The 14,306-nt window shown below is 36.5% G+C and overlaps 1 protein-coding gene across 3 annotated transcripts in view; it reads right to left on the bottom strand.

Annotated features, from left to right (window-relative positions):
• LOC120631873 (hypoxia-inducible factor 1-alpha-like) overlaps positions 1–14,306 on the bottom strand; it is a 127,635-nt gene that overhangs the window by 75,484 nt on the left and 37,845 nt on the right. For all 3 annotated transcript variants that reach the window (XM_039901536.1, XM_039901534.1, XM_039901535.1), the window contains exons 3-5: positions 11,825–11,994; positions 6,103–6,273; positions 2,161–2,396 (exon numbers count right to left, since the gene is read on the bottom strand). In XM_039901536.1, coding sequence (XP_039757470.1) covers positions 2,161–2,396; positions 6,103–6,273; positions 11,825–11,994 — 577 coding nt within the window. The remainder of the gene's footprint in view (positions 1–2,160; positions 2,397–6,102; positions 6,274–11,824; positions 11,995–14,306) is intronic.

Below are 14,306 nucleotides of genomic sequence, written 5' to 3'. Positions count from 1 at the left end.
CTTAAACATTATACAAGGAAAAAACCTTAAATTAAAGGCATTATAAAAAATAAAACACTTGACCTTGGCTATGTTATCTTTTGAGGATTAAGATAAAGTTTTATAACAAATTTGTAACCTTTGTAACCTAGAGAGTGAAGTTCTTATGAATTTATGTATAAATTCTTAGTAGAAGTACTACAAAAATATAAAACCAAAGTTGAACCAATTTATATTCTTCCAAGTTTTAGGTGATTTTTAATAAATATAAAATATCATTACAATTAAGGGCAATAAAAATAAAAATTCTCCAATGATTTCAAAGGTCATTCCCAATGTGACCTAAAGTCTCTTTTGTTTAGGTTATGTTTACCGGTAACTCGGCAGTTAACCTTGAATGACCTATTGCCTTATGAAGCGCACCTTTCGCTCACACACCATAACACGATCCAAAACATCCGCACTAACTAAGGAATTCTTAATTTAAATGTGTGAATTCCTTTGTTTAATTTAAAAACTTACAGCATTTAAAAAACCCGCCATATTCATTCCAAAATTTGGCGCACAAGATAAAACCGAATCAATAAATCAAACTACCGAATATCACATCACGTATCACCCACAAATATTCACTGGGACGCAACACTTTTCATAATATCACCACAAATCCAACATCCGTGCATTATCGCGTACTGAGGAACAAGTACAAAACCGCGAAATCGCATCATGTTTAACCTACAAAATACGTTTGAAGGTGATATTTTTGTTGATATAACGCCGCCGAGTTGTGTAAAGCGTTGCGAAGGTCGAATCATGGGGACGTGAGCGTTACCTAAATTTTGCCAGGTAATACGAACGCTCCATTGTTGTTTAGCGCCATCTTGTAACACGTTTTGGAACTGCTTTGTGACATTAATGGTTTGTTTACCATAGAAAAAATGGCAACAGGTAGGTCATGAAGTTTCCATCTGACATGTCCTTGACCTAATTCTAGTTTTATATGAGAAAATTCATAAACTGTATCGAATAAAGAACTTTGTAAAAGTTTACAACAAACCTCTAATTCACGGTGTATTTAAGATGATAATAAGAGCATTATAATTGTAATTATGTTATTATTTTGTAAATAAATTGTAATGATGTTTTGCATAGAATGTTACAAGAATTTTACGCTTTATTAAACCTTTGTTGCTAAAGGCACATGCATAAAAGCCTCGAGGTTCATCGAGTTGTAATTCAAATACCACTAATCAATTTAATATAATTCTTTCTTCATTGCGAACTGGGTTAACAATGGTCCTTATTATAACAACGTACATAACAAATCACCTCAGAAACGTTAACATTTATCTAAAGATGATGAAAGGCTACAATGTTGAGGTGTATATGGACTTCGACCAGGCAAATCCCCTGCAAAATTGAGCTTAGTTTCTCATACACGAGGATACTTTTAAGATTTTTTTTTTATTTTCAGAAATGTATCATGAAATAGTTGTTCGATAGTTTATTTCTTACGAAATAGTTCTATTTTAGGAAAATTATTTCCTTTGTAGAAAAATTTAAATGAAAGGCAATACAATGGTCTATGGCAATCATTTGTGGCACTAAGAAGTGACACTCAGAATCTCAGCAGATTATAAAACGAATTAATCAGAATATACATTTGACTTATATGCGTTTTGGACGGCCATGATGGTACGGACCTACGCTCATAGATAGACGCCATTTTTCAGATACATTTACACATTATTGATTTTAAATATATTTTACTCAATTTTATTTACTATGAAACTGTAAATACTGTTGGTTGATTCTATTTTGAGAAAGCGTACATGACTTGGCCAGGGGTGGAGACTCCGTTTCCGTAGGCATTTAGATTTTTGGGTAGTATAAAAAGACACATTTCTAATCAACTTTTACATTGTCATCATAATGACTATTAATGGATGTCCAATACTGGTCATAGGTCATTTGTTTCGTGTTCCATATTCAAATGTCTTGTGCCGCTTGCGTACAACAGCGTCTTGCGCATCGTTCGATGTTGTCTGTCGATCTAGTCGCGGGCAAACCAACATTGTGTTAACGAGTCATTCCAGGACCTAGGATTCGTCGGTTCTCTTAATCGCGTTTAAATACAAGCCATACAGTTTTAAGAAGCTTTTGTTAATTTAAACAGCTTACCCTTCGTCTGTATAAGTGAACTTCATGTCCAAGTTGTGTTTAGTGAGGAAGGTCATGTTGTTCAGCGGGGTCTCGATATTGGAGGGATGCGGTATCGGCCTGCCAACGGCGACCAACGCTCCTGTGCTGCTGCACTTTTTAACTTCTTTTTTATCTTCCTCTGAATCAGAGCCGACGTCCTGCTCCTTTATTTTTTCTTCGGTTGGGGTTAACATGTGGCCCGTTACGTGGATCACCTGTTGATAAAGAAAAAAATATTCAAATTAGATTTAATGCTGCGGAACTATGTGATGGCCGAGGCAAAAGCTGTCGTAGTTTTTGTGACAGGGTTGGGTCAAAGAAAGTACTATTCCTCAGTGACGTGCATAGAGCCTAGAGGGTATGCCGATGATATAAAATGAAGAAAATCAGGTTATAAATACTTAAGGATAGGATTTTATAACTCTTACAATGCATTTCTTTCAGTTTTTTATAACTCGTACTGGAGTTTTTCTTCTATTATACCTAAACGTGAATCGTTAGTATCACGTTAACATGTAATAACTTTAAATTGGCTCGGAGCACCATCAATCAAATGTAATGGACATAATTACAGTATCTAAGAAATCGTTACGTTAACAAGCTCGTGTACCTGTGTCAGTGTAATTTTATGTTAGGTTGCCTATGTATGATTTGATTCTAAGTATAATGATACACCAATCAGCACTGTGCCAGCGTGGTGGACTACGGCCTTAACCCCTTCTCATCGTGGGAAAAGAACCGTGCCCTGTAGTGGGCCGATTATGGGTTGATATGATGATAACAATACAAACTAAGTTTCTGTATTCTTTCTTTTCATTTCAAAGATTTATCTGTTGACCGACTGCTGAAACTGACTTCGGAATCATGTTATTCGTTTGTACTTAACTCCACGAATAATTTCCTTTTATTGTACCTTTTACTTTAGTTATCAGGCTTTGTTTAAAAGCACTTTTGAAACATCAAGTCAGTCTGTTTGTAGTGACTCTACCACGGGTTCGAAATGAACATTCAATCGAGAAGAGCCGGCAAGAAACACTTTCACACTCTCTCTTTTAAAACAACTTTTTAATTTATTTTTCATAGAATTAAAATTACAATTTAGAAGTTTCTATCTTGTTATAGATGAGAGTGGAGCGGCCTGCTTCCAAGATCGTTAAGAATTTTATTTTAATTATCGTTAAGAAATTTATCAATCGTATAGTAACCACGATTTATGAAATATGTTTTAACACTTTGTTATACATTCGTAGGTCGCAAATTGCCTTAAAAATCATATTAAGATTTGAAAAGCATATACTCAGTCCCTCATATGACTCCTGTACTTTTTGCCAAACTTTTTTGTACTTTATTCTGACCAGCCACAACTTCTACTTTTACTTGTAATTAAAACACATTAATTTTATTATATCATGCAATTCCTACAAAATTGCAATAATACGAGTTTATTGAAGAAACGTTTTTAAAACTGCTTTAATCCCAAATCAGTTGATAACTGATGTATCATTCATTTTATATATTCATAGTTTTATCATTGATTTGAAAATCCTTTATGATAATGTGATAGATAGTACGATAAAGAAATCTTAAAACGAATACGTGCAAAGTCTTTTCCTAGTTTCTAGTACCCACTTGGAGTATCCTTCCGGCATATAAATATCTCCATTATTTAATCTGTCTATGTAATGTAACATCTGTTTGTTTGTACTTGTATCCGGGCCAACTATTGCATCGAGACCATCGATGCACCCCGGGGACCGATATAGACGAATTTAATCCCGGGAAGCTTTAGAAAAACCAAACCTCTGGGTGAGATTTCCAAGAAACAATTGAACAGACATATTATACAGAAGAAATCATTTGAACTACAAACATCTTTGTAATGTACTTTTTTTAACAGTAATAGTTACAACTAACCCTTGCTAACAGTGTAGTGGCGTGCACATCTTACATGCACAAAGGGCTGCCTACCCTAAAATTGATAAATCTGGCTAAAATGAGCATGGCGGTCGTACTTACCAGGACGACCTCTTTCATTGAAAGCTCTAATAGTATAATAATTTTTTGAATGAATAAAAAGAACAAGAGCTTTTTGTGTTCCTAATTTAAAATGCTTGGTTTTTTAGTTGTCTATTAAAATGTTGGCTCAGGGTCTCTGGTTTATACAATCACCAATAGCCTATTTAGACCAATGCTGGACTGAAGACCTCTCCCGACGGGACGGTTTGCCCATAATCACCAAGCTGGACAAACTGGTTGGTGATCGCAGTAGATTGTAGTAGTAGCACAGAGGACGCAGCTGCCCGTTCTCAGTTATATTCCCTTAGTCGCCTCGTACGACACCCGCGGGGTGGAGCCGTGACAACAGTATTCTGAGCTGCCGCCACAGCAAGGCGCACAAATTTACGGTTAACGGGTGTAAATCGGTTTAAGTATACAATAGTAAGTACAAAATATTTTTTTAATAAATTAATAAATTAACTTTCTGAGTCCATGGCCGTGGGTTCGATTCCCACAACTGGAACGTGTTTGTGTGACGAACATGAATGTTTTTCAGTGTCTGGGTGTTTATCTGTATATTATAAGTTTTTATGTATATTATTCTTAGAAATATTCATCAGTCATCTTAGTACCCATATCACAGGCTACGCTTGCTTTGGGGCTAGATGGGGTTGGGATGGGGTTTTATTGACCAAGAACGCATAAAATAAAACCAGCGTTCATTCAAACAGATACGTCAGCAAAAATAAAAAAAGATAATAACTAAACATTGTGAAGCGCCCCGTTAGTTAAACGAATGAATTTTAGGAAAATGGTTAAGATCATTAGTTGACGTCATTGGTAGGCATACTTCATTCTAAGAATGGCGCCGTTTAAGAATACATAAATAAAATTAGCCTACAACATCTGTTGTTCACATACGAGATGCAACTGACCTAGAAAATGTCAAACAAACAAAACAAAACCTTTGAAACTTTATGTCAATAATTGAAGGTTTAAAAAATGTAAAAAGTTTCAAAAATTTAAAGTAGAAAAGTAGAATACAAAAGGCTCAGTAGTGATCTCTGCCAGGAAACATTTTTTACAGTTATAAAAGATTTTGTAACTGTTGCATAAATAACTACTAATGTATAAAAGTTGATTTCTTTTTCATTTACATAGCTTCTTTCTTTTTGTTTTTTTTTTCAAACTCATATCCACAAGTATTTGTCGATGGTGTCATTTTGTCCATTTTAACTATATATTTTATTTTCCGTTTATGTTTATAAACCTTTTATGTTTTGAGGATTCGAATGAATGTAATTGTTTATGTATTTTTAGAATGTATATGTTTTATGTTGTTTATTTACTAGCTGTTGCCCGCGACTTCGTCTGCGTTTGATTTTGTTTTTTGATGTGGCATTCAATTTAGTTGTAGTTCTAAAAATATTTAAATTATTCAGTATCGCTAAGCCTTAAATGAGGGGTTTGCTGATGTCCGCTGAGGAGTTCTGTCCTTTATCTTCAACCAAGTTCATCAGATCTACACAAAGTTTGGGCAAAATTAAACACATATTATAACCTCTGTGGTACAAAAATAATTATTTAAATCGGTTATAATTTGTTGGAGTTCGTTTCATCCCCTCTCCCAAAGGAACCCAGCTTAATGTCGAGACAAAAAGTTTCCTTTACTTCTAACACTTCCCAGAATATGTGTACAAAGTTTCATGAGGATCGGTTAAGTAGTTTTTGCGTGAAAGCGTGACAAACAAACTTACATTGACATTAATAATATTAGTAGGGATTGTACCTCCTGCCACGCATCAACAGCTATTTCTTAGTACGAATTTGGTTGCCTTCTCACATCCTTATTGTGCTAGCATTATTTATTTCAGATTTGTTTTCTACGTTGTGAACAATAAAAGTAATACCCAAGTAACTTACCTTATAAGAAGCCGATTTGAGATGCACATTCCTTCCTTTGCTGGTGAGGGTGCATTTGAGGCGTAGAAGTAAGTCGCGCCTCCCGTCTTTGCCCGGGCGTAAAGACTCGCGAATCTCGTCGTGGTCGCATGGGTGGCTGAACTCGAACACACTTTGGCCCATTATCTCCATCTGAAACCAGATTATAAAATTTAATAGTATATGAACTTCAATATTCACAGTCACAGCAAGACGCTCAAATTTACGGTTAACGGGTGTAAATCGGTTTAAGTATACAATAGTCTTCAACGAGTTTAATAATTATTAATAATAAACAACGAATACATTTTTTTTTAATAAATTAACTAAAGGCCGACTGGCGCAGTGGGCAGCGACCCTGCTTTCTGAGTCCAAGGCCGTGGGTTCGATTCCCACAACTGGACAATATTTGTGTGATGAACATGAATGTTTCTCAGTGTCTGGGAGTTTATCTGTAAATTATAAGTATTTTTATGTATATATCTTTTATGAATAATATTCATAAAAATCATTCATCAGTTATCTTAGTACCCATAACACAAGCTATGCTTACTTTGGGACTAGATGGCGATGTGTGTATTGGTCGTAGTATATTTATTTATTTATAGTACACTCTATTCATATGTCTTGTATGATGCTTTAAGTCATCTTTCATTCATTTGTCTTATAGTTATGTATAAATTATGTAGTTTTTTCTAGTAAGTGTAACTGGCCCTGCCGAACTAACAAGATGTAAAATAAATAAATAAATTAATTAATTAATTTTATGAACACTTTCGTAAAATCACTAACTGTTGCCCGCGTTCTTCGTCCGCTATTATTACGGTTTTGTTGAAATCCCGTGGGAATTGGGAAAGTAGCCTATATTACTCTCCGTCTTTTCAGTCATCATCATCATTATAATATCAACCCATTACCGGCCCACTACAGGGCATAGGTCTCCTCCCATAGTGAGAAGGGATTAAGGCCGTAGTCCACCACGCTGGCCCAGTGCGGATTGGTGGACTCCACACACATTTTGGAACATTATGGAGAATTCTCAGGTATGTAGGTTTCATCGCGATTTTTTCCTTCACCGTTCAAGCAAGTGATATTTTAATTGCTTAAAACTTAGTAAAGTTGCAGATGCGTGCTAGGATTCGAATTCGCCCTATTTCGCTTTATTTGTCATAAAAGAAAAACAAAACAGAATCAAAAGTACTCAAACATAACACATATATTTATTTTGCTCAGATAAAAAGTGTACCTGTTACCCGAACTATTAGAGACAGTGTCTCGAAAGAACACTACACAATCTAACACACTTTCGTATTTATAATACTAGTTAGGATGAATTTATATAGGAACATATTTGTCACATTGGTCTAGTATATCACGGAATCCAGGGTTAGATACAAGGGGGAACTACAAAATATTAAATAGGTACCTATTCTTAAGGTAGAGCTTTTTGTGCCATAGACCGTACGTGGCTGTCGGGGTACAGGCACGTTAGGCTTACCTACGCCTCAGGTTGATGAACCCTGGGCGCCCCTTTGGAGGACGTATTTCTTGCAAGCCCCGCTGTTGATAGGCGATGGGAGGAAAACCATAGACCCTTCAATTGCTACTATGGAAAAAAATTGTCCCATATATCTTAAATTGTTATCGAAAAAAGTTAAATGTGCGTATGCTATTTTGGTATTAAAGAAACGCCTTATAAAAAAGTGGCCATGGTCTGGTCGTAACATTTACAGCTTCGGTCGCAAATAATTTGCCTGGCGACGATTATCGACGATTATGAATTCGGCATTGACTGCAATGAGTGTAATCGAGTAAATGTTGAGTGAAAACAATCCACCGACTATTATTTTGCCGATTACACAATGTTAATTTTCCTATTATGTATCAATGAATTATAATTTATTTATTTGTTTATCGTGGATAAGGTTACGTTTTTAACTCCGACTTTTTTACTTTTAGACTTGACAAAAAAGTTGGGAGGTTTTCGATACTTTCGGTATTTTCGTTGATCGATTTTGCGCCGTTACTTAGGCGATTTGCGTTTTTACAAGTTTATAAATTATATTCAATAATAGGAATAAGAAATTAAAAATATTACTTGAAGATAAATATCGTGAGGAAACCTGTATGCCTGTGAGTTCTCCATAACGTTCTCAAAGGTGTGTGAAGTGAACCATTCAGCACTAGACCAGCGCAGTGGACTACGGCCTTCACGGTAATTTGACGGCCTTCATGAGGTTGGGTTTTAGAGTGTTGAGATGGGCAGGCATTCCTATCCATCTTAACACTGTAAGACTCAACCTCATCCCCTTTAAAAATTAATAGATTATGGCCTGGCCGTGAACGCCCATCCGTTAAACTGAGCACGATTTATTCTCTGAATAGTGCCAAGCCTGATATATATAGCCTGTGAAGCGTTAGCTAAGCGAAGCGAGGTTAGCTGAACGAGTTGCGAAGCAGCAATTAGTACGTCACATAGCACTTAGGACCAATAGACATTGGGTTCCCAAGATGCTGGAATGGCGACCACGCAATGGATAGCACAATGTTGGCAGACCACTGGCGAGGTTGGCAGATGACATCTAGCAAGTCGCAGGGAGTCGCTGGTCAATTTTTTTATCAATACAATAATTGACGCACCATCGCCTGTAAACAGCGCGGACACTTCGCAGGGCATGCAAGTAACGCGTCCTGCAAAGTGCCAGCCTGTGTCCATCAACCTGACACGGCTGGAATAAGGACGAGCTCTGTCACAAAAAGGTCTAGGTACTACTAGTTAAACCATCAGGATTAATCATTCTCTCAGTTGACCCAAATAGACTCAGGGAAAAATTTTATTTATAAATAATCTGCCTGCTTCATTTAGTCCGATCATTTTCCAATTAACCGAAATGAGATACGGAAAAAATATTATTAGTACCAAATTAACAATTTGTAACAAATATAATAATTGTATTTGAACTTTAGAATAATTTTAATGCTACGCAAGCTAATAAGATATGCAACATAGGTAGTCAGCGTCAATTGCAGACATATAACGAAATATGATACAAAAATGCGCCGTCAAACTATTTTTTCTTAACAAAAACAACTTGAGTCACATACACCTACGTACTATATTGTGAAAACTGTAAGGTATGAATATATCATTGCTATTGGCAGCAGCGATAGCCTAGTGGTTAGAGCTTCTGCCTCTGTTTCAGGGGGACTGAGTTTGATCCCCGGCACGCACTATTACCTCTTCGGAGTTAGACTAGCTGATAAACATATTAAGGGCTGTAAGAGCGTCACCGGAGAGATAGGGCGGCCCAAGAGAAGAGGCCCAAGGCTCGACGACATGGGGGGAAACCGCGTTTTGGCGACATTCTGCGGCCTATTATACCCCTGACCTTTGGGGGCCATTGTCAACGCGTTGCATCTCTCAATCAATTAGGAAATCTCCATTTTAGAATAGTAGAAAAAAAATTTTAATTTTATTAAATCATTTATTTTGAAAGTGAGTATACAACGTGTAACCGAATTATGAAATACTGTTTCTTCAACAGTATTTCATATTTCGGTTATATTCGGTTGTATAAGTATATTTCAGAAGGAATCACTTTGTAAAATGTGAAATCAAAAGAAGTTTACTTATGACAACCCATTGAAGATCAAAGACCGACACGCGCATAGTGCCTACGCTACGCAACGCGTACCTTTATTACAGATTAAATAAGTGTCAAGAGTCACTTGATTTTTATTTTGCATGTGATGTATATTAAATGGAAAACGCACATAACTACGAAAAGTTAAAGGTGCGAGAGGATAAAAATATAGGCAGCAAATATTTTTAAGACACTGAATTTCATTCTTACCATTTTTTAGCAAAGCCATCTATCCTCAAAGTAAGCGTAGCTTGTGTTATGGGTACTGAATTAAAAGCAATAATAAAATGGCGTTGGCCTCTGCAGACAATAATAAGTGATTTTAAATGGGTAGGTATCTACCTAAATACTATTTCATACATGTTCAATAGCTTTATCACTTTATTCTCGTATGGACCCTCAAATTACCTTATAACCCTTTCATTTGGACGTAAGTTCACAATAAAAATATTTCCGGTTTATTTGTTCCGAGTTATGTGCGTTTTTCATTTAAACAATTAATATATCATATGCTTTAACGGTGATGGACAACATATTGAGCATATCCTCCAGGATGCCGGGACTTTAGTATTTATGATATTAAACTACCTGTTGCCCGAATTTTTGGTCCTCGTTTATCAAGAGTTTTTACAAATTTCGTAGGAACCGTTACTCCCCGTCCTTTCAATTAACTCTATGCCAAAATTGAACATACAAATCATCAAACCGAAAATACTTTCGCATTTTTAATATCAGTATAGTTTTTGGAACACTAAACAAGAATGCAACATTCTGAAACGCAAGACATGAAAAACTGCACGTATGGCCATATAATAGAGATAATACTTAATTAGTTTAGGTATTAAAGACTTCCAGAAGTCTACACGTGTATCTATGGGTCGTCTAAATATGGTAGTCATTTACATATAATCGTTATTTAAAGTTGACAAACGTATTATTATAGAGCGGTTTCCTACTGTATGCACAATTTTCTTTTGTATTACGACACAGCGGTTTTCGAACAGGAAAATATAAAAGATTTAATTATTCATCATCATCATATTCCGCCTACAAATGTCTCATTGTACAGGTTGTAATGTGTACTGTAAAGACCTCATTTTATGAGATGGTTTTAATCTTATTATGTCAGTGGTTTTAACGCTTATTAAGTATTTAACTACTAAGTAAAACTAACTAAACACATGTGCACACTGCTCGAATTTATTTTTTTCAGGGGCTTTTGCAACTTTGTAATCTTTACACGTTAGTGCTTAACGTCAGACCTTAGACAAAAATGCTCTTGGAACCGAGAGTGTGGATTACTGCGATTATTTCTTAAGTGAGGCAAATTGAGCCCCGTAGAAGTGCTCTGGATGTTTTAACTGAGATAAATAAGAAAAAAGCCTTCATTAAAACGTTACACAAAATACTTTAGGGTAGACAGTGAATTTACGTATATATAAAGTGCATGCTACAAAAGCGTTAGACAATAATTGACAAAGGAAAGTAATGGAATATAGTCATCAGTCAGTAGATCAGCTTCTTGTCTTTTCAATACACAAAGACGGGACAAATAGGTGGCTATTAGAATGAAATAAATATGAGATCTTATCTGAAACATGCCAATTACCTATTGCGTTAAAGGTACACTGCGTGCAGTTATGCGACAGATAACACAGACGCCGGAAGGACGTCGAAGCAGTTTGTATCAGAAACCTGCTCAAAAAAACCATCCGATTGCGAGTCCGACTCGCTCACGGAGTTTTTTTTTTTCCGTGTAGGTACCATTATCTATAAAAACGGCAAAGAATTATTTTTGTTGTATGCCCGTAAACATTCATTTTTTTTCTGTTTTTTAGTTTTTGTTGTTTAAGTAGCAACAGAAATACACCATTTGGGAAAATTTCAACTGTCTAACTATCACTGTTCCTGAGATACAGTCTGGTGACAGATAGACAGACAGACAGACGGATAGCGGAGTCTTATTAATAGGATCCCGTTTTACCCTTTGGGTACGGAACTACTAGACTCCTACTCCGACTACTACTAAAACATCCTAGGATAAATATCATAGTCCATACCTGCGACACTCCGAGATGATCTGCAATATTCTCGCTGCAGTACACGATGTCGCCTTGCTGCGACAGCACCAGGACGAAACCGTCCAATGCCTTCATGTATGAAAGTTCAGACTGCACCTCCTCTAAACCTTTAGGACTCAGCAATTTAGGTGCTTCTTTGTCTTCGGGCACTGAAAGAATTAATGAAGAAAGCAAATCAAATAATGGATACGTGAGCGTTACTTTGTGGATCGTTATATACCATGATCAAAATCTTTTGATTTCATACAATTCTTGAGGAAAGCTTTAGGCTATATGACTAAAAACCCTAAGAGAGTTGAAAAATACGGATTTTCTTACAAACTTTCATCTCCAGAAAGTTTGTAAGAAGGGATGAAAGTTTGTAAGAAAATCCGTAATTTTTCAAGTTAAATTTGATATTGGCAAATAAATAGTAAAATAGATGTGTCTGAATTTAAATAAAACCACAGGGGTTTAATAGAGTATGATAATAGATCTCGCATTAATCTCTGAAACTACCAGTTATATATAAAAAATAGTTTTTGCATTTGATAGCCCAATTTTCTAAAGGTTTATAGCTATTTAACATCACGCTACGGCCCTTAGGAGCCGAACAAACAAAGTGGTAGCGCGCGGCGAGAAGCGGTGGTTCGAGCTATATTGTGAAGAATAGCGGATGCAAGTTTAGAAACTTTTCAGAAGTTGTACAGGGACGAAGTTGTGGGGGGGGGCAGCTAGAATACTATAGTCCGCGACAACCAGATAAATAGTTACATGCCTAATGGAAAACAAATATGAGGAAATTGGTTGCGCTTATCTACAAGATAGCTATTAACTCTTTCCTTGAAATTATTCAAGTTATGGTAGCTAACACAGACGTCTCACAGCCAAGCGGTTTTTGTCAATAAAGTAGTTAAAAATGTATTATGGGAGTTGATTTGAAGGCAACCTCGTAAGATTGCCACAGTTCATTGTGTGTTTCATGGTCCAAGTAACAACTGGTAAGGAGGATTCGGAAGTTACGACAAAAAATATATTATTAAGTCCTAATACACGTGCCCTGTGGTGACGGCAGATCAGAATACATTTGTTGTCACTCCTCTACCCGCGGCTGCCGTAGGAGTCGACTACGGGAATATAATGAAGAAGGCAGCAGTTTCCTCTGTGCTGCGACTATCATCTACTGCGGTCACCAACCCAGCTGTTGATGCCTGTACACCTTGTTGGTGGCCGACCCACGCTGATTTAGATTAGGCTAGATTTGCCCGATAATGACCACGCTGGGCAGGCGGGTTGGTCATCGCAGGGCTAGACTGATCGCACCGGCGTCGCTGCTGCCCGACACCGGTCTGTGCCATTTATTTAGTCTAGCCAATTTGAAGTGGTTATACCGCCACTTGACGGTCGCCAGAGCCTCGTCGGTTAGACGGCAGGTTGCACCACGTACAGGTGAGGTTGGCATTTTGGGAGGCTAGTACCAGTCAGCTTTCCAAAATGCCAACCTCTTACATTGGCAATACGCACTTTTCTGATAGGTCTTCAGGCATTGAGGGATTTTCGACGAAAAGATGTCACGAAGTTTCCCAAAAGCTGCCTATCCGAGCTGGATTGCCCAATTTTACAGGTTGACCTATTTATTGAAATTGGACCTAAGTACCTAATGTACTCGTCTACAATTTGGAGTGCATAGCTCCCAACTATTACTGGGTGGAGCAGGACATAATTTTCGTCTTGCCCAGTTTTTGTGATTATTGTGGTGTAATAGGTACTAAGTGTAATATGTGTTGAGCTATGACAAAAAATAATAGTTAGTGGGTAGTTTAATTCCGGAAGACCGAAGAAAAGATTTAAGAAAATCGAACGAAGAACATTTAAATGTACCGTTATTAATCACCCAATAACTTCCCACTTAACACCGCCTCTTGAGGAAAACATCTCGCATTTGTTTATCAATCTTTCTTTTTAACTGCGAGCCAAATTTGTTTGACAGTTAAATATTGAGCATCTGTATTGTAAACAAACTGAAGTTCTTAATTTAAAACATGAGTTGATGACGTCAAAGTGCGGTTTCAAAGCTTGCATTTTAAAGCGTGGAGTGACGCGTGCCAAAGTTCCAAATAAATGGGAAGTTGCGGTTGGATATACATAGGGAAAACCTAGCAGCTATCTGCATTATATGTCTGGCGCTAAAGGCAGGCACATTGCCGTAGTTAAACCGTTATTAAGCCATTACAATTCGGTCGTTTCAATAATCTCAACAGACATCTCGTAAGACGTTCTTAATAATTACGATTTATGAAATATTACCTAATGAAGCGGCGTTGTTACAATCGATTTTTTTAATGTTTTATTTGCTAACTAACGAATGATTATTTTACATTAAAAACAATATTATTAATTATAATACATTATAATTTTGCATTTTATATATAATACATTTAATACATTATAAAACATTTATAATTTTGACCTTCTAAAGAAA

This window comes from Pararge aegeria, chromosome 19 (genome assembly GCF_905163445.1).
Source record: "Pararge aegeria chromosome 19, ilParAegt1.1, whole genome shotgun sequence".
NCBI classification, from domain to species: Eukaryota; Metazoa; Arthropoda; class Insecta; order Lepidoptera; family Nymphalidae; genus Pararge; species Pararge aegeria.
The sequence above is the reverse complement of the archived record's forward strand: the minus strand, read 5'-3'. Positions and strand labels throughout refer to the sequence as shown.